This window comes from Octopus sinensis, unplaced genomic scaffold (genome assembly GCF_006345805.1).
Source record: "Octopus sinensis unplaced genomic scaffold, ASM634580v1 Contig02042, whole genome shotgun sequence".
In the NCBI taxonomy this organism is placed as follows: Eukaryota; Metazoa; Mollusca; class Cephalopoda; order Octopoda; family Octopodidae; genus Octopus; species Octopus sinensis.
This window is the reverse complement of record NW_021825323.1, coordinates 841024-863724: the sequence shown is the minus strand read 5'-3', so window position 1 is coordinate 863724 and position 22701 is coordinate 841024. Positions and strand designations below refer to the sequence as shown.

At 32.9% G+C, this 22701-nt stretch overlaps 4 protein-coding genes and 2 long non-coding RNA genes across 6 annotated transcripts; 2 read left to right on the top strand and 4 right to left on the bottom strand.

The window, feature by feature from the left end:
• Positions 1-1905: 1905 nt before the first annotated feature.
• On the bottom strand, positions 1906-3745 carry LOC115227182 (pre-rRNA-processing protein esf2-like). Its single transcript, XM_029798095.1, has 3 exons — positions 3519-3745; positions 2269-2424; positions 1906-2236 (listed from the first exon to the last, which is right to left on the bottom strand). Exons 1-3 carry the CDS (start codon positions 3743-3745, stop codon positions 1906-1908), a joined length of 714 nt encoding a protein of 237 aa, XP_029653955.1.
• Positions 3746-3790: 45 nt separating this feature from the next.
• Positions 3791-4202, bottom strand: LOC115227203. The gene is made up of 3 exons (XR_003883081.1): positions 4123-4202; positions 3919-4091; positions 3791-3888 (listed from the first exon to the last, which is right to left on the bottom strand). It is a non-coding gene; the product is annotated as an uncharacterized LOC115227203 (long non-coding RNA).
• Positions 4203-5950: 1748 nt separating this feature from the next.
• On the top strand, positions 5951-6309 carry LOC115227211. The gene is made up of 3 exons (XR_003883087.1): positions 5951-6000; positions 6033-6171; positions 6203-6309. It is a non-coding gene; the product is annotated as an uncharacterized LOC115227211 (long non-coding RNA).
• A 270-nt stretch (positions 6310-6579) lies between these two features.
• On the top strand, positions 6580-7209 carry LOC115227181 (succinate--CoA ligase [ADP-forming] subunit beta-like). The gene is made up of 2 exons (XM_029798094.1): positions 6580-6718; positions 6848-7209. The coding sequence occupies exons 1-2, from the start codon at positions 6580-6582 to the stop codon at positions 7207-7209; spliced, it is 501 nt and encodes a 166-aa protein (XP_029653954.1).
• Positions 7210-7786: 577 nt separating this feature from the next.
• LOC115227180 lies at positions 7787-9107 on the bottom strand. Its single transcript, XM_029798093.1, has 5 exons — positions 8979-9107; positions 8554-8943; positions 8399-8522; positions 8162-8239; positions 7787-7866 (listed from the first exon to the last, which is right to left on the bottom strand). Exons 1-5 carry the CDS (start codon positions 9084-9086, stop codon positions 7787-7789), a joined length of 780 nt encoding a protein of 259 aa, XP_029653953.1. The 5' UTR covers positions 9087-9107.
• An 11717-nt stretch (positions 9108-20824) lies between these two features.
• On the bottom strand, positions 20825-21741 carry LOC115227179 (3-oxoacyl-[acyl-carrier-protein] synthase, mitochondrial-like). Its single transcript, XM_036498556.1, has 2 exons — positions 21682-21741; positions 20825-21631 (listed from the first exon to the last, which is right to left on the bottom strand). The coding sequence occupies exons 1-2, from the start codon at positions 21739-21741 to the stop codon at positions 20825-20827; spliced, it is 867 nt and encodes a 288-aa protein (XP_036354449.1).
• Between the last annotated feature and the right edge of the window lie 960 nt (positions 21742-22701).

The window sequence follows — 22701 nt, the reverse complement described above, 5'->3', positions numbered from 1 at the left end:
CACTATTTAATAGTCCCATCAGTTTTTTCCACATAAAATTTGACATTTTTCAATGAAAGTGCAGTTTCAATGATATTTATTTGAAATTCATGAAAATAATTAATATAAAATAGGTTAAAAAAATACACGATTTCATTGTAAAAGTTGTAAAAGCTGTCAAAAATAGTAATCATTATAAAACGTGTCAGATTAAAAAAAGTGTGTATGAAATTTGGACAGTTTATGACCGTGTTGCTGTGATGCAATCTAGGAGCTATGGAGGAACTATAACTGACAGTAACCACAAATCAACAGTCTCCAGATTGAATCCTAAACGATATTCTGAGATGTGGGTTGTGAAGAGAAAAAGTACGTCTCTAAATAGACGTTTGGCGGTGGAAATGTCAACTTTTGAAATTTGGCAAAAGAGATAGCAGCAAATGTCTCTAAATGTCTATGTGTTTTTGAAACTTATCTTGGAAAGGTCCTTTCCATTGATCTTGTAGAGGTTCTAAATACATTAAAACAGTCGGCTATGATGATTGTTGGATACAAAAGAATTCCACAAAATATAAGTATTATTTATGACCCCGTAATCAGAAAACTGTCTGAGCAACAAAAGGAAATACGCTTGAAACTCGGAATTTAGAATTTGAATAGAAGTATATTCAAAACAAAGTGTTAATTATCAAATTTAATAAGAAAAAGGTCAAACGACCTCTGGCACAAATACCTATATGATAAAGCGCCTAAAGTTGAAAACAGTCAATATGGAAAAAAATTTTTGCTGCTGTCAAATTACTTAAACGTGACACTGCGAAAAAGCCATTAAAAATATGCGACAACATAGGGCATTAGCTACAAACCCCAAAGAATAAAGAAAGCTATATTGTCAAACACTTTGAGACCCAGTTTAAATCAGCTGGGATAAATATACCCAAATTTATTGAAAATCCAATGCATCTTATAAACAAATTTACAGTAATAAAAAATACAAACTCATTCATACATCTTAAAAGCAATTGATCAGCTGGCCTTAATGATATACCGGGCGAGTTGGTAAAACATACCCCGGTTATTGTTGGAAATAGATTGAACAAGTCATTAGAACTTTACTGTTCCCTTCAGTTGGGACATGGAATCTTGATCACAATACACAAACCAGGAAGAAAGAAGAGTCACTGGATGGATTAAGACCGAATATCTTACTGTCAACTATCAGAAAAAAAATTTTATCGATCATAGTGCTCAACTATATACGAGAGCTCGAGGAAAAACACCTTTCCCAAAGTCAATGTGGGTTCAGAAGTAAAAGGTCTACCTCAGATGTCGTATGGAGTCACAGATGGCTTACTTCAATATGTCAAAAATACTAAAGAATCTTCTGACCAAGACAAATTTCAAACAAAAAACTATATATTCTATGTAATCTAGACCAATCAGCATGGAAGTGATTTACCGAGATGGAGACTATTTGGACATTCTTAGACTTGTTTTTGCATTGGAAATAATAGATTCCGAGGAAGACCAAGAACCTCATTCACTGAGCGAAAATGGCTAAAGTGCATGGCTCAAGCGAAACCCTTGTGGGCTACGCAAAAGAGCGCTAAAACTAACTATTTATTTTTGTTATCACAATTAGACTTGTTATTAAAAATACCACGCATTAATTTTTACATCATTAAAACAGTAAAAATGCCGTCCGAAACAGGAACGGTCATTATTTCAATTTTATCGAAAAACTTGTTGAAACAGTAAAAAACCTAATAAGTTTATTCCAGAGCTCTGTGACGAACTTGGCCTTTTCTTACTAATGCACAATATTACTAAATCTAAAATAAGTTATTCTAAATATGTCTGAAACAAAGAAAAATTATTTTTCATAAACTTGTCACAGAGGTATCAAAAAATTAAAAATGTTTAACATTATGATTTATCGGTACAACAACCACCAGTAAAAAGTAACATTGAAACTGGAAGCTTAGGTTTATTCCCCTTAACGCTGATAATTTCATCCTCAGTCTTTCGTTGCGGAAAATCTCTTTTGATAGGAGGAAAACGCAGTGAATCAGATTTTTGAAGATTTCGTAAAATTTTGCTCATTCCAACGTTGTCAAAAAAATCAGAAGCTTCACGCTTTACTTTGGAAATATCCATTCTCATTATATCTTCTCTCTTTGCACTCTGATGGGCCATTTGCTCAGTCAAATAAGTCCATTTGAACTTCGGAAGATACCTCATGGCCCACAAATCTCCACTCCTGCTCAATTCAGTGAAATAGCAATCTACCATTTGTATTTCTTCTTTGCACGAACTGGAGTATTGTTTATTTCTTTAACAACTTGTTTAGCGACGGTTTTATCCATAAATTCAACCCAACCTTCATCGTATTCCCTTCGTTTTTTCTTGTGGTTATTCCCTGGTTGTGTTCTGATAAGAATGTACCTTTAGGATGAAGATAGACTCGTCCCAATTCTCCATATTCCCCTAAAACACCTCGGAGGTCGGTTACACGCATTCCTGTGGGAATGGACGATAAGTAAACTACGCCAGAATTACGTTCCTTCACTTCCAAAAAATCCATAAATAACCTATACAGTTATTTTGTTTTAGAATTTTATGAATTAAAAGTAGATTGATTAATAGCAAACGCACTTTTAGTCGTTAGCACTAACGTCACACGTTCAAATTTTAATTTAAACAAATTTATTACATTTAAATATAAATTTATTATAAAAATCTAATAAATAGATATAAAGTAAGTATAGACCATATCACATCACAATTAATTCAATTGCGTCAATTTAACTTTCTTCTCTATAATACTGTGATCAGCAACAACTTAGGTTACGCATTCGACTAAAACGAAACAAGTGGAAAATAAACTCATGAAAACTATTTCCACTCTTAGATAAAAATTACATTAAAAATAAAACAAAATCCAAAAATATCATTTTAAATAAAAGAATTGAGTTTAAAATGTTTAATAACACAAAGGAAAGAGCACACGCTATTAATTTTGTAACTTTTATTTCCCTCAGACTATTTTTTATAATGTTACAATTATTTTGTCAAAATTTTTATCTATATTTTTTTATTAAAAACTAATTTTTATTGTTTCCACTATTTTTTTCACATGTATTTATAATCCTTCAGTTTCCCTAGGCTTAAACACGAAGCTCAAATAATAAAAACAAACATAACATTTATTGAATATTCAACAAGTAAATCTATTGGTGGATCTCTCCAATCCAATGTAATTGAAGTGGTCGCCGTTACTATAACTAAAAGGTAGCAAAACTATACTCCTACCAATAATCAAAAAATATCTCCTCCCTTACGGATATACTCTCTTTGGCAAAAATTCCAATTCTATAATCCCCGTTCACAAATAGAATTTTAGCATAACAATTAGGACGAAAAGAGTGATTTGCAAAACGAACTATATTTCCTTTCCTTGTAGCATCAACCACGTAATCTAGTCTTGATTATTTTCCATTTTACCCTTATTGAGGTTGAAGAGGAAACTTGACTTATACTTATCATATAAGGGGCCACGACGGTCAGCCTCATCTTGGGTGATAAGCTTTAATAATCTATTATACATCACCTCCCCACAATATTCAGAAATAAAGTCATCCTTCTCTACTTTCTCACCCAAAAATACTCCCCAGCCTGCAACTGTCGATCGACCAATAAAAATCCTTTTTTTAAGACATCTCTGAATGTTCACATTACGACAACACCCTTCGTTGTTCTCTATCATGTTAGAGTAATCATATTTACTTATAATGGATGCCCCACAAGACAAGCACAGATCAGGGTCACACTCTCGCAGAGCGATAAAACAGGGACACAGCTTGGTGGAACAATTTCCTCTACACTTGCATCCAGCAAAACGGTAGCTGCCTTGTAGATAATAAAATATAAATTCCAAACAATCGGACTGACATCCACAAAATTTTTCACAAAAATTGGAACTGCTGGCACAAGAACAAGAGATTGGATCACATGGTTTGCCAGGATGAGAACAAGGCACGTGGTTTGAAACTTCCTGTCTTAATTTCCCGAGAGTCTTACACATTGCTGAGTGAAAACGAACGTTGTTAATTCTATAAATTCAATGAAGGGAAATATATTAACTTGAGCCTTTTCCTTATTTTCATTGCTTTTGGAACATATTTTGTCACTGGTCTCGCAGATCCTTCAAAACGAGCCATATATTGAGTCACCTGACATATATACTTAGATCAAATACATCACAGCACTTTTTAGTCCCCATAAGATGAGTTATGGCACAAGGATTGTTGCCAAAAACATCAAAAAGAATGTTAACAAGTGTCATTTCTCTCGGAGACCAGGAAGAAGAGTATAAATCATCAGAAGCTAGATAAACCAAGGCACCATTGCAGGCTCCACTGCACTTGGCATTACCCTTTTCCCTTCCATGGGTCGTCCGATTGGCCAAAATCTGATTTTCATGTGCTAATTGCGACTACTCTAATTTAGTACTAACTGTGAAAGGGACAATCGTATTTATAACAACGGCGGCAGAAAAGGCTGTGAAAGGAATGCATTTCCTTGTCACTTGGCAGCTCACTCTCCATCTCACAGTCTATGTTTCCGGTCATTACACCCTTTCCATGTGAGATCGGTATATTACAGGGATCAACGAATCATTGCAAATACGTTCAAAACGCTGGTTAAACTCATCTGGAGAGAAGATTGGGGAAAAAACAGAACATAATGCCTCGTAGGAAGCTTTCTTGGACAAATCTGATTATTTCTTTTTTAATTTTTACTGCTTTTAGTTGCATATTCTTCAATTTCTTTTACGATCAGCTTAAAATCACGTTCGTCTAATGTTTCGAGTTCAGATGTATCATGAATCTAAAAATATAAATATTTTCTATTAAACCTTTCCATTGTAGTAAACGTTTATCAATTGGCTAGTAAAAAGATCCTCTTCTTCCCCCAAATAAGGAATATTCTGCAAAATATACTCGTCTTCCACCAAAAATAAAACCAATATATTTTACAAAAATATTCTTATTTATTGGCTCCCAAGAATAAGTATGGGGAATTGAGTCAATGTAGGGTATATCACGGATAAGCATCGATATTTTTTCGCCCCAAGATGTCTTTACTTTGCACTTGTCAATAATTCGATTTAAAAAAACTTTTTTTGGAGTTTTGAAGTTAAAGTGGGGATTTTGGGGGGAATAGATCTTTGTGTGATTTATTTGTAACTTTTTTCTTTCGTCCATGATAAATTTACGATTTTCATCGAGAAGAGCCTATATAAAATCCGATTTAATTTTGATACCTTTAATGGAACATTTTCGGATTTTGATTGATTAATTTTTTTTATTATTTCGTGGGCCTGTTTTTTGAGATCGGCTAAATCGCAACTTTGATCTAACATGGATGAAATTAGGATTTTAATAATAAATTAAAAAATCAATATTAAAACAATTATTATTAAAAAAATAGAACAAATGACAATCGATTATCGAAAGTTAAATGAATGGATTTATATACCACCACTTGGATAATCTTAAAAAATCCTTAAGAATTTATAATATTTGTTCCCATAAAGTAAGGCAAGACCTTCAAATAAAGGTCAAAAACATAATTCTTATCTTATCAAAAACTAAAGCCTAACCACAATAAAACAGAAGAAATCGATGCTAATAATATCAATAAATGAATTAAGTATATTCCGGAAAAAGGCACAGATAAAAAAACCCAATTAAAAAGTAAAGTTATTAATAAAAAGTGAATTTTTCTACTAGCCGTATAAAATAAAGAATAATTTACTTTGTGATAAAGAGAATAACCCAGAAAAAACCCCTTGTCATAAAATATTGTATGATGTTATATCACTAATAAAAAAATAAAAATAAATGATTAAATTTTATATAAATAAACTTTATATATTTTATTTAAGTAGAACAAACAGTAATTAATCAGTAAATGCTGTTGGGATGCTTAAAACAAGTCACATCGCAAATATTTAAAGTTATAAAAATATTTAATTATCAACTTTACAGAAAAACTCAGTCAACAAACGTTATCTTTCTCTACATGAATATTCCGCAATGGAAATTTTAAAAAAATACCAAATCCCAGTTCCAAATTTTATTATGGCAAAAACATGCCAGGAAACATATGACGCTGCAATAAAACTACGTCACAATTTATTCTCAATCTTTTTATTTAGATGAAATGACAGGAGTAGAGGATGTGGTGATAAAGGCTCAAGTCCTCGCAGGTGGCCGTGGAAGGGGACTTTTCTCAAGCGGACTGCGTGGAGGTGTTAAAACAGTTTATAAGTTCGATCTATTTAATGAATATTACTTAGTGCTGATGATGCTAAAGCCATAAGCGATCAAATGCTGGGAAAAACTATAGTTACGAAACAGACGGGATCTAAAGGTGTTGTTTGCAGAAAAATAATTGTCTGTCAGCGTCTTTATTCACGCAGAGAATCTTATTTTGCCATATTATTGAACAGAAAAACAAATGTTAGTACCCAAATCTCATTTATAGAACACAACTGCTATTGCTTGTGCAGAAGGAGGCGTTAATATTGAGGAAATGGCAGCAAACTATCCCGAACTTCTCATGACACGACCATTGGGGTCTCGGGGTGTCATGGATGACATAACCGCATATGAAATTGCCACGTTTTTGAAATTTGACGAATCTCATATTCCCCAAGTAAGCTTATTTAAGTGTATTTAGGTAATTTCAATGGTGAAGAATTTGTCTAATTTGTTCCACGAATGTGACTGCACTTTACTGGAGATTAATCCCATTAGTCTTGATATCAATGGAAATTGTGTTTTTTAATTTATATTTAAAGTATATGCAATGGACTGCAAAATGGTGATTGATGACAATTCAGAATTCAGACAAACAAATATTTTCGCTCATCGTGATATAAGTGAACAGGACACCCGCGAACAGGAGGCTGCAAAACACAACATAAACTATATTGGATTAGATGGTAACATTGGCTGTCTTGGTATCACAATATCCGTCATTTACTCAGTTAACGGTGCTGGATTAGCAATGTCGACCATGGATATTATCAGCTATCACAACGGAAAGGCAGCAAATTTCCTGGATATCGGAGGAGGAGCATCAGCCGAGCAAGTAATGGAAGCCCTGAGAATAATCACATCTGATAGTCAGGTGTATAATTTTTTTATATTCCTAGGTTAGAGCTGTTTTGGTTAATATATTTGGCGGGATTATGCGGTGTGACGTCATAGCCCGCGGAATTATCGACGCAGTGTCTGGACTTAAACTCAAAGTCCCGATTGTAGTCCGTCTTCAGGGTACAAAATTGGAGGAGGCACAGTCCATGATTTATCAAAGTCAACTTAAAATTCTTCCCTGCAGTGATTTGGACGTGGCTACTAAAATGGTAGAAATGCATTTGTATTCTCTAGGTCGTAAATTTGGCAAATATTGTAGAAATTGCAAGGGAAACCGCTTTAGATGTCAGCTTTGAACTTCCGATATAACAAAACTCATATTTACTAATAAAAAAACATTTCAGTTATTTTGATATTTTACAGATAATACCAATCTGTGTAAAGAAGTAGAAATTTCATTTATTTGGCAATTTTTGTTTAGATCCAAATAATTCAGTTCTTTTTTGGGTTTCATTAATTTATTTGCGTTGATAATCTGAGGTTTATGGTTTTTTATATTCCAAATCGTATCAAATGTGCCTTTAATATTATCGTTAGCGTACATTGAGATTTAATTTTAGGTAGGCATGCAATAAACGAGGTTATTTGACGGATAATTGTTTGTGCACGTGATTCAAACGCTGTTTGACTTCCAGAAGTGATTTCTGCAGTTCGATAAATACTGATAACCAAAAATATCAAAATCCCAAGTTTCATAAATGTTGTTTTGAAGCTTGACAATAATTGAAAAAGTAGAAAGAGAATTGTCAACCAGAACGCCTAGGATGATCAATAAAAGTTACTGAAAAGTGAATCTGATAATTGTTTTAAATAAAATCTTAAATATTCCGTGACAGGAAAATGAATTGGCATTTCATATCGGAATATCATATCGAATTCTTCGTGGTTATACAATCCCCTTTCAAAGACAATTGTGCTCAAACACGTGACTTGTTATAAATAGAATAAGCTCTAACCTATAAACTCGGCTAAATCTGCTCTAGGGTCTTCTTTAGTTAACATAGATTGCAAAAATTCGGACACCATGTCAGATACTTTTGAATAACAAGTTTTATTAAAAAAATAACAAATTAATATATTTTTAACATGTTGTATAAACTATTTGTTCTTATCACTAAGATCAAGTTTAGAACCAGCAGTTACTCCTAAAGTACAAAATAGAAGCCCGAAACCAGCTATAAATGTTATCAGACCTGACGAGGTTCCTGCAATCAAGCCAAATTTAAAGCCCAACACACAGCCCACTGGTCCACCTATAATGGCTCCAACCGCACCGCCAGCTAATGAGGATATAAGTGCGAGTTTATTCATTTTAGTCTAAAAAACCACTCATTCCAAAATGACAAACTTTTTTAAAAGTAGAATCTTCAATTTTTGAGTTAAATTCAGCTTCGTTGAATTGACATTGAATATTTTGTAGATTATCATGTGAGGTCTTGAACGTTTGATTCACGCTTATCAACATATTTTTCAATTTTTGCGTAGATTCTTCAAAAACCTCAAAATCGTAATCCTCGTGTGACCGTTTTTTTAAAAAAACGGTGAATTTATTTAGGCAATCGACAGCTTCAATTGTCAGCGGATTAACTATTTTGTCGAATTGTTCAATTTCTGTCTCGCTGTGGAGCTTCATACGACATTTTTCAATTTCCAGAATACAAATTCTCAAATGAGAAATTCTTTGATTAAAATTATTAATTTCCCAGTGATATTCGTCAGAATCTTCATTATTCTCCAACTATTCTTTATAAATGAGCAAATTAATGGACCTACGCGTCTAATTCGTTCAACCTGTCGATTTATTTGACACATATCCGAGTTAACAGCAGTGGTAAATCTCTGTAATGGCACTTTAACAAAATCCATTCCTTGACAATTCATTGATTTCTTACCAATCACACATCATTATAAAATCCATTAACAAAGTAATTATTTATACAATAAATAACATCATAAATTAAATGCAAATAATTGAAAAAAAGATTAGTAACAAATCAACTGAATAATCATTTCTTTGATTTGTTTTTTTCTAAGAATATTCAAATCACAACACCAACTTTTGGCACTGCAACACATGTCATAAAGAAAGCCGCCATCTGAAACAGTATTTTCTGTGCTACTGGGAATATTTCCGACCGCCTTGGAGTTGTAAAAATAAAGCTGTACTTGGGCGTAGGTGATCTTATTGCTGGATTGCTTTGGTCGTTGGATTGGCTCAGATAAAGGAAGAAACGGAAACAACGATGTATCACTGAAATCACATTCATAAACACAGGATGATATTCTAACATGCTCTTTCTCAAATGTACGTTCAGCTTTCATTTTAGATTTTGCCATTTCCTTTTCTTCTTTGATAACCTTATCTCGCCTTGACTGAGCTCTCTGCTCTAACTCCTCTAATCACATCAAAAACCTAATTTATATAAACCTCGATTGTTTTCCACGGCGTGACAACTTAGTTCATAACTCAGATCAATTTCCACAAAAGCATATTGAGAGGAAGGAGGCAAATGATTTAAAAACCGCCATTTTGACCTATTTTCCTACAGAAACTAAATAAGCCAATTCTTACCTCTGTGGAAATAAAGGTCTCAATAGCTACAACACGGGCGTTCAATGTTTGAGGACAGTTTTCCAAACTGTCGTAATCATCCAATAAACAGCGAACGTTAAAAGAACTAAGAAAAATGTTCTGTCCGTCAGCGGCTAAAATATTTTCAATTAGGCATCATACATTGGTAGAAATAAACATAATCCTCGTCACGATTCACAGTAAAATCGAACCTAGTTGCGTCAGATGATTTCGCAAGTCGTGATTGCTGCAATTTACTTACATCAGTGAAATATACTGTCGTAGAACGAAACGATTCTAATGAGCCAAGGACTTGGTTTAAAAAAAGAGAATCGTCTTCATTGCTGTCGCTCAAATAAGACAAAATCTCTTCAACAAATGGATTGAATATTTCTCTTTCTGCAGACGAATAATCATCAGCCACAATGATTCTCGAAAAAGGCAAAATTTCTACAATTTTATATTTATATTTTAACAACCACAGCTGAGTTTAGGGAGATAGTCGCTCGATAAAATAGAATTGGCAGGCATTGTTACAAGAGAGGTCCTCAGTCTCTTCATGAGCATCATTTCGATATGATTTCCAACTTTGATCTCATTCAAATAAATGAATTTTAGTCTATAAATTATTTAATACTATTTCTAACATTCTAATGTCCGCAGGATTTAAAAGAGAATAACAAACAGGACACGTGTTCCTTGTGAATTTGGCATATTTAAAAAGCCGGAAGATACAAATTGAACAAAAAATATGTCCACATTTTGTTATTTGTGCTAAAATAAATGTTTTATTTCAAATTATACGTAATTTAAACTCAGAGAGGCAGACTGGGCACACGTCGAACGAACTGACAAACTTTCGCTAAAATAATAAATTAGGCACTCGTACGATGGCAATTATATCTCCCCAAGGAACTGGCCTATTGCCATCTTTAATGTCTGTCGACAAATTAGTTTCAGGAAATATAATAAATTGGGCTCTAATGGTTTCAAAAATGGCAAAAACCTGGCGAATAAATGCATTTCAGTAGTAATAGAAGAATATTTGTTCCTTCTTGGAGTTGCCTGCTTGTCGCTAAAATATATAATATACATGTTCAACCTGCGCCAATTTTGTGGTCCAAATTGTGCCTCAAGTTCTGGATTTGGTTTTCCATGGAAACGATTTCCAGCTATATGTTAGTTTTTGTGTCACAAAACATTTTCGTTTCTCATTATTTTTATTTAATGGCACAGCAGCATTTTGCTGAGAATTAATATTAGACATTTTTCAATCTGGTGGATGACCACCGAACCTAAAGCTAAAAAATTCATATTAATTATCTACTCTTGGATAAATATTTAAAATAAGATTTAGATACGTACTAGAAAACGTAAGAGCGACTATAATTTAAATTTTTATTATGATATTTTCTTTCAAAACGTAAAATATTACAATATTTAATTACAATAAATTTTATTATCATCAAATGAATACACATATTGTTCAGAAGGGGATGAAGAAAAAAAGTGCAAGAAGTATGCTGATGTGGGAATAGCACTGTTTGTCCAGCTGCCAGTTGAAAAGTCCGGAATAGAGGGATCTCTTAGCCTGCTCCGACACATCGGATCATTTATGGAAAGGGTTTCCGGCGACCCATGCGAGCACCGGTATCTGGCCGAGCAAGTCCCCCTGGTTATAATCGAAATTAATCCCCTTGGCTATCCGCCAATAACCAAACTAATCAGAGAACCCCTGCATTTTTAATTTGATAATAAAAAACTTCTCTTTTTCTAAATGAAAAAACTCATTTTTTGATGAGATGCGACCTTGGTGTGACAAGTGCGTCACTTAACATGTGCAAAGCCAAAACTCCGTCCTTGACTTCATCACATTTGAACAATTTTTATTTAATTAATTTCCTTAAACATTTCTACGTATAATAAAAATTATACTCTAATTTCATTAAAAATTGTTTTAAAATGAATTAAGTATATTTTTAATTCCCCGAATGGAACACGAAAAACAGAACAAATAAGCCCGGGGAAGTGCTTCTTGACCGTGGTCTCCGCAATTGCATCATATCTTCGTCTATGTGAATACAAGAGGGCTTTCATGTTCGTAGGAACTGAGAAGTATTAAAAATTTCAACAGGTAGTGTTAAAAAATTTAGGATGTCATAAAATATAAAAACCATATTTCCAATCATTTAGAAAAATGATCTAACAACACAGCTTAACATTAGATTGCTATCAGTTTACGTATACTTTGTAAAAAATGTTTTTATTGGTAAATTAACTAATGTTACCAAATCTAAGTGGAAAAATGTAAAGAACATACTCTAAAATCTAACTTCATCTTAGAAATTTATATACCAATTCAATTCTTTTATTAAGAATTAACTTTAAACGAAACGGCAATAATTTCAAAAGAGAAAAACTTTTATCAATTTTTATAATTGAAAACAAGAACTTTTTATGACGTCTAGAAGGAAAAAAACAATAGACTGCGAATATTATGTACTTTAAGTTGTACATAAATTCAAGTCATTACAATTTAAAAATGCAAAATTTTTAGATGAATAAATTGTAACTTTCATAAATTTTATCAATATCAAACCTAGAAAAGAACAAATAGAAGGAGCTGGGTTAGTTGTAAATTCGCGTATTTCACGTGATCGTCAGTCAAAAGTTGATTTGCTACATATCAAAGAACTCATTGAGCGTGAAAAACAGAAAATTGACCGAGAATTAGAAATTGAAGAAAAAAAATATGTTGACAGCAAAAATCTCTATCAATGGAAAAAAGTTTTAAAGGCAACTCTAGCAAAGGTAAACTCGCATGTTGATTTAAAAGGGAAATAAATCTAATATTCAGATAAATTTTCCAAAAATTCAACAAGATAATGAAACTGTCAAAATGAAAACTCTTAGTGTCCCAAGAAAAGACTCTGGATTTGGAAGTATAGATTTTTGTCGCTCTTCTATATATTCTCAAAAAAAATACAGCAGAAATGATAGCACTTTTTCTTGTAGTAAAAGCAACAGTATTAGTATTCCATCACGATTATTTCCGAGTAGAGATTTTTCAACTGACGATGATTTTTTCCCTAACGGGGATAAACACTTGAATTTAATCAGCTCTAATCGTGCTTCGATTCGGAAATTTATTGTGAAGCTAACTGATATGAAGATTGATCCAGAAAATTTAAAAGCCACTATAATTGAAATCAAAAAAAATATACGTAAAAGAGATATGCATAAAAAATCATCACAAGAACTGGACGAAGCGATCAATAGATTGAACAATATGAATTTTATGGATCCATCACCTTCTAGGTAATGATACGGATTTCATACTTCATTAGACCAAAAGCAAATTTAAAAGCTGAGAATATATATCCAAAAATAGAAGCTGATTCTTTAACTGCAACCACACGGAAAATTATTAAAAAAAAGTTAAGTCAAGCAATAATACCTCCTTTGATTGAGTACAAAAAAAAACTTATCAAAGCCAACGAAGGACATAAAGTACTGACAGATCAAATCAATGAAGAAGATTTGTTAGATTATCTAAAATACCTATATAATAAGATATATAAAATTTCAAGTTAATTTATTAAAAACATAACTAACGTAATGAATAAAGTATAATTTTTAATATTCTAACTAACTTTATGACTAGAAGTGATTTTGTTAATTAAATGTGAATACAATAATAATTACAGACAAACGAAGTAGTTAAATGCCTGCCAACATGGGATGTCATTATTTTCAGAAGCTGAGACCCATCCCATAGTGGTTACATGTTACCTGTCAACCAACCATAATCCCTGTCACAGTGACTTTTTAATTAATAATTGTCACAATAAAGAATTCATTAAAATTAAGCTTCTATGTTTGGCTCGTTGTGAACCATGCGAAGTCCTCTACGTCCCTTTTCACATCTAATAAAAAATTTGGAAAGAAGACAGTTAAATAATGTGGCCATAGTGTTCAACAGAAGGCCTAAGAGTAATTCTCGACATGCATCTCTGCTTCTCTCAACACGCAGACATAACAATGCAAACAGAAAACAAAGTTTATCCGGATTATGGAAAAACGGTTCTCAACCGGTATTGGCGAACATTTATCTTCAACGTTCCGGACGGGCTTCTCTAGAGAATCTGATTAAGCAGAACTCCAGATTGCCGACCAATGTCGTCGCGAAACCGATCAGCTGCCCGATTCGATTTTATGTGGTCTCGTGGGAAGATCACCGAGCGAGAATGAGGTTCCTGGTAGAGTGCATCCGGATCACGTGACTATTTGTCCTGTTTCTACCGTGGTCTTGGTGTTTAAATAAAAAAATAAACAAAATATTCATAAAATAAATCACTAATCGATTGTATTAACAAATTTGAATAATTTCAGCTGATTCTCCATACGGGGATTCAAATATGTTTAACTGAAGTGGAAAATTTATCCTATGATCTTTTAAAACTCAAACCTACCAATTATTCCCAATTGGAAAATCGTATTTTTATTGATAAAGATTTATTTTTTTATTCATCCGTTTACAATACTACGAATTTAAATTCGGCGGAAAAAATTCAATACAAAATTTTTAGGATTCAAGTTTTCTAGCATACTTTATACAAAATTTATTTGAAACGTCTAAAATATTTTCTACATCCAAATCCTCAGATGAGAGTGGATAAAAATTATCCGAACTTTCACTTTTTTTAAAATTTAAAAATTAAAAAAACACTTATACTCATGAATGACAGTTTTAATATCAGAAACTCCTCAGTTTTCTAATGGTGTTTTGTTTAGCCATCCATATACGTAGTTGAATTTAAATTAGTAAATTAATTAAAGTGGAGAAATATCTTATGATAATTTTGGTTCCAGATTCCTCCTCTTTGCGTCCGATCCGCCTAGATTCATAGGCCGGGATACAGCGTCCGTGTCCTCGACAGGTTCCTCTGATGTCTCGTGATGGCTACTTCCTCCACTCAGTCGTTCATTGATTTACCCGTTGCAATAGTGTTTCGTTTATAGATAAATTAATAGTTGTGTTATATGTAGGATACCATCCGTCCCGGATAATGGAGGCTTGTCCTGGATTTTGTCCTGGATTATTATATTTATTATTATTGAGTAATGTGGAAATCAAATTCCAAATTTTACCAAAATTATCGAATATGTTTTTTGCCTACCTAGCACTACTGCTCCTGTAGAAAGAATATTTTCAACAATGAATTCCACTTGGTTAAAGAAAGAGATCGAACGAAAGAATAAATCTTCAAATCATTATTGAGTTGTAAATTGAACATGCCGTGCATTTATTTTTTCAAAAAATCAAAAATTTCTAGATAAAGTTCATTCAGTTCAAAAATATAATCGGAATTTTTTAGTTAATATTTTCTTGTTTTTCTGTGAAAATTTTTTTTGTCTCGGATTTTGATTATTGAAATCAATAAATGTTCCAGATTTCCAGAATAATAAAGTGGTAAGCGTAGTTATATGTAAAAGCACTTTGTTTAATAAATTGGATCCAGTTTTTAGTTGATTCCTCACTCATCCATCAGCTTTGACAAAATTCGTGTCAAAGTTTGTTAAACGTTTCCACGATACCCTGAAACAGATAAATATTGTATCGTTACTTGTAATTAAGGATGATTTGGTCATTAATAAATGTTTGATTTTGTTTTTAAGACAGAAAGAATCGAGATAATTATTCTTAAACTCCGTTCCATTATGTGTTTGTAAAATCTCGAAAAAGCCAATTTCAAAACAAAATTTTTCGAAAGCTTCACAAATATCTAAATTTCAATATCATATTAAAAATATCCATTTGTCAAATAATTGAAATTAACTTTAGTCATTTAAATGGATCTTAAACAGCTGGAAAACTGCAGATTGACGTACACTAGTCATCAAAAAGGCTAAAATATGTGAACAATTTTTTTAAATTAAAAGGATTATTCTTATATTTCGAGGATATGAAGTTTTTTAATAATAAAAGTGGACAGTGACTGACTATTGACAATTTAACATGCTTTACCATGATTACATATGGAAACGTTAAAATGTGTTGAATCCCTTAATTTTTTGCCTTGCAACTAGTACAAATTGAAGCGTCGAACCATCGAGTTCAAAGGAGGTTTTAGAAATTAAAGGTGTGTATTGAGGTGGTTACCACAGAAGTCACAGCTCAATAATCGAACACTAGAATAATTGTATATTCAAATTACATGGATAATTAGGTTATAAAAAACCGCTTTTATTTTATATAAAATAATTCCTGAACATGAACAAATTAAGGTTGAGAAGGCAATGTGTTGACAATTTATTTTTTTAAGAAAGATCATTGAAAACTATTCTAAATAAAAAACGACTAATTTGTGTCTGAAACCACAATAATTGCTACATTAGCTAACCAAATCGGTTATATAAGTAGAATTATTCAAATACGAAAAATGAATATTGACGACGATAACCTAACTACCAAACATGAAACATGGAGCAGGAAACTTGACTTTCTGATCTGCGCCATGGGACTATCCATTGGGTTTGGAAACGTCTGGCGTTTCCCGTATTTATGCTTTAAAAATGGTGGAGGTACGAAAATATATATCAAACTCAATTTAGGAGCATTCCTAATTGCTTATTTTATGTCAGCGATATTTTGTGGAATTCCTTTGTTTTACTTTGAGTGTTTGCTTGGCCAAATGACACGAAGATCTCCCTATATAGTTTGGCAATTTTGCCCAATATTTGAAGGTTGACATGTGACATGATTTTTAGGCCTCGGATTGGGATTTTTGATGGTTAACATATATTTGGGGATCTATCTTATCCAAATATTATCTTGGGTAATATACTACATGTTTGCATCTATGATCAACCCACTTCCATGGACATACTGCGATCCCGCATGGGCCACAAATAGATGCCTGACAAACTTTTCTCTAGTAGTTTATAACTCTTCTTATTACACTGACCCAGTGAACGAATATTTTAGGTTGCTCGATTATTGCTAACGTGAGTAGAAATCACGTCCTGAGATTGACTCCCACCATTGATGATGTCGGGTCACTCAATTGGCCACTCGTTGGCTGTTTGGCTCTCGGTTACATAATCTGTTTTTTCGTTATTTGGAAAGGGATTAAAGTATCAGGCAAGGTAAGTATCAGTCTATCAAAATCGTAGATAATGTACGTTACAGCACTTCTCCCATTTATTATGATTGTGATTCTTTTGGGAAAAAGTTGCTCTCTTAAAGGAGCATTAACAGGAATTAAATATTATCTTTCTGTTGACATGAGCAAATTAGCAAACTTTGAGGTGAATTAAGAAAGTGATAACTTTAGGTTTGGTCGGATGCGGGTGGACAAATATTTTTTTCATATGGTCTGGCTTCGGGGGTTCTTACTGCTTTGGCTTCTCACAATAAAATAGACACCAACGTTTATTAGTAAAAATTAAAAATCAAATTTAAAAGCGATTCGATACGTTGCGCCATAATGAACTCTTGTTGTAGTATTCTTTCGGGATTTGTGATCTTTCCGGTTTTGGGGTTTATGGCACAGCGTCAAAACGTCTTAATTGATCAAGTTGCGGATTCAGGTTTTCCACGCTACGTCACTCGTTAGGTCCTGGATTGGCATTTGTAGCTTATCCCAGAGCTCTTGCCGAGTTAACCGGAGCAAATTTTTGGTCATTTTTTTTCTTTTTAGCTCTGATTTTTATTGGACTTGATAGCGCTGTATCCCTGAAATAAAAAATAATTTTAGTTCATTACTCTTGAGACAAGTGTCCTGTCAATAGAAGATATCTTGGAAGGTCGTTTCAACATAAAATATCGAAAGGAAGTAATCACCCTATTACTCTGCATCGGATCATTTCTTGTTGGACTATCGATGGTCACAAATGTATTTTTTCTGATCTTTAAAACAGGGAGGGATGTATGTCTTTCAGATTTTCAACTATTTTCCAGTAAGTCAAATTCTGATTCTGGCAGGATTTTTGGAAATAATTTCCTTGGTATGGATTTACGGTATGGCTCGATATTTTATTTTGAAGGGTTTGACAGAATTCAAAAAGAAATAAAAATTCTAGATTTAAAAAGGCAGGGCAATATTTTGAAGTTTATTTTCACATTCGTGACTCCAGTATTTACAATGGTATTATCAATTTACTAAATCTTTTTATCTAATTTTATCACTAAGTTTTTTTTAAAGTTGGTTTACAATTTATTTACAAAACATTTCCATTTTTAGATGAAATGTTAACCAACTTTATTCAAATTATATTTTAATAATATACAAAACGTATATTTTAGGCGGTATTTGTGATGAATACAATGCTTTCCACATCTGTTGGATATGATGGTTATTATTTCCCTGCTTGGGCGACTGCAGTGGGATATTTACTCACATGCACTATAGTAGTCCCAATTGTGGGAACAACTATCTATAACTTCTATAAGTTAAAAGAAACGAATTTTCTTAAAGTTGGTTTATTTAAAATTATTTTTAGAGATTATTGTTATTATTTAAATGCAAGGATCTTCTTAGCGACAGAATTTTGCAATTCAAGTTGTCAGAATGTAATAATAAAAATCCTCAAACAGATTTATAAAACCTAACATTTTTTTGATTTGTTCTATCGTTTTATAACCAATACAATTTACGTTAAATTTTTAAAAAATATCCATCAAGATAAATTAAAAAAATTGTACTTGAGTTATTTATTCTTTTAATAATTTTCTTGATAACTAACAGAAAATCTGTAAAATTCAAATATAAAAATGTTAAACCAGGATAAGCTTTATTTTTGAAAATTAAATATTTTTAAAATTTTTATTTACTAATCTATTTGGTTGAGTCAATAGATATGGACACTGAACCTTATCAAGCATGTCTAATCAAAACATTAAGACATGCTCGTCAGTTACAACAATCAGATGCCAAAAACGTCAGCGTATTAAAAAGATTAATAATTTCAGAGTTTCAATATAATCGCTAATTCTATCGAAAAATATGAACTTTTGGTATTTTTGTGATATAATCAAAGAATAATCTTCCAATTAACGACGATACACTTTTCCTAAGATGTCTAAAATTCCGGTGATGTTATTAAATTTTGATAACTTAGTCAACTAAGCCAGAATGAATTGAGTTTTTTAGCAACCTCCATATACAGAACGAATGTCCTCAATAGCTTAATTAATGATGAATCTGATACTTCGGTTTGGTCCGAAAATGTAAGAACCTTAAAAATTTGGTAAAGAGTAACCTTCTGGAGCCCTCTGACAATCAAATTGTTAACAAGGAGGATGTGCAATGCAAATCCCGAAAGTATTGGACCCTCGATGAGGAAGTTGCTTTATTCCAAGGGGTAAAGGAATTTGGAGTGGGAAACTGGTCTGCTATAAACAAAAGATACGATTTTGGAGGCAGACTCAACGTCAGTCTCAAAGACAAGTGGAGAAACTTGTGTAAAAATAAAACAAAGATCAAATTTCTTTCTGAACTATCAAAGAAAAAACGAAAATAATTTTTATTGACTTAATTTTTTGTTTGCTACTTGTTTTTTTGACAGATTTAATGGATAACGAGACCAGTTGATTTGTCGGAAAGTTCAGTAGCGCAGGCTTCGTGAGACTTTCTTTTTTCTTAGAGCACGTGATAAAATTTCGTGTTAGTTACCCTTCCTGCTGATCCTATGTCAGAGACCGACTGTGAGAAAGTGTCGGTACATGCAGAAATTCACTCTTCAGGAAAAGGGAAAACGTAACTCCACTTGGGCGTTTTCCTTTTTCACAAATAAGCCCAAGGGGTTCTAGTTGAGCTGGAATAACTCGTCCTTTATGACTTTACAAAAGCGTATTTAGGCTGACAAATCGATCGTATTGAACAGGACGTGATGGATGTTTATCGCGGAGCAAATTAAGATTACTTTCACTCACCTCAGCAAATCAGCCGTCAGTACTCCGAATCCTCAATGCGATAGACTATCTTTCTAAGGTTGGCTTCAGAGGTTGAAAAAGTGTCGGCAGGTAGTGAATGCTCACTGCCAAATATAGATTCAATGGACGAATTCCAATAAGTGACAATGGAATTTTTAATCAATAAATCAGGTGAGAGTTTGCAAATGGGCAAAACATTTTTCCCAGTCTAAAAGTGAACAAGTTTATCGGCGGCTAAAAATCTTACATACTTCGGAATTCTAATTTGGACATGTCCCAAGCAGCAGTATTTGGAAAAATATGTCAAAATCTCATTAGGGCTTCGATTAAATTTCTTCTAAGTGGGTATTGGTAAATAAGGAATAGGTGAAGTAATAGTTCTAAAACTCTTTCCAACGTTTATGCAACAACCACAAAGCCAGTTTGGAAAGGCCCTGTCACAAGCCTGACACATTTAAATGGAGCCAAGATGGATGTAGTTAAAGCAAGAATCACACAGGATACCAAATTTCCTACTGTTTAAAGATTGGCAGACGACATTTTCCATAAATATACGTTAGGGAACATTTTCGTGGGCTTTTGGTTTTTTTTCTTCAATATTCTTATTTTCAGCGTTAGTAATCGCAAAACCAGTAAAATTAAAAATTATTTACTTGCGTAGCTTGTATTCAACACAGTTGCGTAATATCATGGTAAATTGTAAATAAAGAACGGACATACTATGTCTGATCCAAAATAGTTCTAAAGCTAAATTCTTTTCTTCTTGTTTGATTTTTTACTGATCTTGATGGTAAATAAAATAAAATTTATTGTTAGTTTGTAAAAATATTTCATTCAATTCGAGACAGTTAGTTTGCAAAATATGAAATATTAAGGTAGACATGAGTGCGATCGAATAATGATGTTTAATTAATTCGTGTAGTTATTTACTAGATTTAACTATATTAATACTAGAAAGTTTTTCAGAAATATTAAAAAACGATGCATATCTACATTTTTAAAGAAACGATCTTATATCGATATCAATCTAAAAATCTGTCTTGGTCACTATAAAATTAATATTTTTGATTGAATTGAAAAACTGAACAAATAAATAGAATCATTAAACTACTAAAAACTACTAAAAACAATGGAGACATTGCAGCCACCAAATCCAAAAGAATTTTTGATACCAAACAATTTTCCAGTCCCATTATGCCTATATTTCCATTTTTGTATCTTGTTTGGGACGTAATTGAGAACAAATTCGTCAATTGGATTCATATTGTTTAAATTAATTGACGGAGGAATCAAACCAGTCTCAGCTGATTTAATTGAGAAGGCCAACTCAATTGCTCCTGCACCTCCCAAAGAGTGTCCAATTGATCCCTTATTAGCTCCAACCTGCAAATTAACTGCATGATCTCCAAAAAGTCGCCTAATCGCCGCATTCTCAGCTCTATCTCCCAATGGAGTTGAGGTAGCATGCGGATTGACAAATCCGATATAATCAGGGGTAATCCCAGCGGTTTCCAAAGCTTGTTTCATGCACCGATAACCCCCATCACCATTAGGAAGAGGAGCAGTAATGTGATATCCATCACCAGACATTCCATATCCCATTATTTCACCATATATCTTGGCTCCTCTTTTAATTGCGAGATCATATCGTTCCAAAACAAGTATTCCACAACCTTCCGACATAACAAATCCACTTCGAGAAGAATCAAAAGGACGAGATGAGGTCTCAGGTGAATCGTTCGAATCAGTACAAAGTGCTTTTGCCCTTGAAAACCCTCCAACAGTGAGAGGAGATATAGAGGACTCCGTTCCTCCACATACCATTACATCAGCGTCCCCCATTTTTATAGAAAGAAAAGCCTCACCCACCGAATGAGTACCAGTTGAACAGGCAGTGGATAATGCAAGGTTGGGGCCCTATTTAAATAGAAAAAATTAGAAACCTTTAAATTATGATTTATACTTACGTGACCTGCTGCAGTGTTATTGAGAATTCTCGTTATAAAAAATGGATTTATTTTGGACATTCCGTGTTCTTTTAGCATTTGATCCCCCTTTAAAAGTTCTTCGAGCCCAGCGATTCCAGTTCCTATAGATACCTTAAAATTAACCCAAATCTAAAAATACTCCTGCTCGTATTTGTTCTTCTTCAGTAGCGAATAACAATCCCGAGTCGGCAACTGCTTCCCTTGAGGCTTCCAAGGCAAATGCAATTCCACGAGTTTTTGCAGAATTTGAGGTTTTCGAACGTTTCCAGCTGATAAAATCTTGATGGTTCATATCAACTGTTCCAGCGATTCTCACAGGTACTTGATTATATGCTGTAAAAATTTGTATTAATAATAAAAATAACATTCATCAAGTTTTTTAATTCCACACTGGCCATCCAATAATCGAGACCAACTTTTCTCGACTCCTACACCCAAGCAAGTAACAAGTCCCAAGCCAGTCACGACAACACGAGGACCCTCTAATTTATCGGTTGTAAATTTCCGGATAAATTGAAAAATCCTTGAGTTTTTAAATCCTTGTGACAACATTCTTTGTGCACGTTATTTATTAAATTTTTTTTAATATAAAATTTTTTATTAAAATATATATTAGCTTAATAGCTCAATTATACCTCAATAAATCAAAAAATACAATTATGATTCCTTATAAAGCACGCACTTGCGTTGGGTCCAGAGTCCAACATCGGGAAAAGCTAAGAAAGATTTTGAGGATTGTTGGAATCACCTAATTAATTACCCTAATTAACTGTTGGTGATTCTTGGGTTAAAATAATAATAATAATATAAATCACGTGATATCAGCTTACCTAACGTGATATCGGCATATTTAATAATATCGATTGATTGTGCTAAATAAAGTTTCAGAGCTTTTGCTATCAAACAAATTTCTACGGATTTTTACCTCAGATCTACAGATTTGAAGTTCAATTTTGACACTTTTTGCATCAATTTTGACAATGCAGCATTCAATTTTGA

What these genes read in the sequence shown, in the direction of transcription:
- LOC115227181 (XM_029798094.1), top strand. Translation starts at nt 6,580, where the DNA reads ATGGCAGCAAACTATCCCGAACTTCTCATGACACGACCATTGGGGTCT. An exon ending in CCAAGTAAGCTTATTTAAGT is followed by an intron (nt 6,719 to 6,847) that starts GTATTTAGGTAA and finishes TTATATTTAAAG; the next exon opens with TATATGCAATGGACTGCAAA.
- LOC115227182 (XM_029798095.1), bottom strand. Translation starts at nt 3,745, where the DNA reads ATGATAGAGAACAACGAAGGGTGTTGTCGTAATGTGAACATTCAGAGA. An exon ending in CGTGGCCCCTTATATGATAA is followed by an intron (nt 2,425 to 3,518) that starts GTATAAGTCAAG and finishes TTCATCCTAAAG; the next exon opens with GTACATTCTTATCAGAACAC. An exon ending in GCAAAGAAGAAATACAAATG is followed by an intron (nt 2,237 to 2,268) that starts GTAGATTGCTAT and finishes ATTGAGCAGGAG; the next exon opens with TGGAGATTTGTGGGCCATGA.
- LOC115227179 (XM_036498556.1), bottom strand. Translation starts at nt 21,741, where the DNA reads ATGTCCAAAATAAATCCATTTTTTATAACGAGAATTCTCAATAACACT. An exon ending in ATAACACTGCAGCAGGTCAC is followed by an intron (nt 21,632 to 21,681) that starts GTAAGTATAAAT and finishes CTATTTAAATAG; the next exon opens with GGCCCCAACCTTGCATTATC.
- LOC115227180 (XM_029798093.1), bottom strand. Translation starts at nt 9,086, where the DNA reads ATGAATTGTCAAGGAATGGATTTTGTTAAAGTGCCATTACAGAGATTT. An exon ending in AGGTTGAACGAATTAGACGC is followed by an intron (nt 8,944 to 8,978) that starts GTAGGTCCATTA and finishes TATAAAGAATAG; the next exon opens with TTGGAGAATAATGAAGATTC. An exon ending in GATTGCAGGAACCTCGTCAG is followed by an intron (nt 8,240 to 8,398) that starts GTCTGATAACAT and finishes GTTATTCAAAAG; the next exon opens with TATCTGACATGGTGTCCGAA.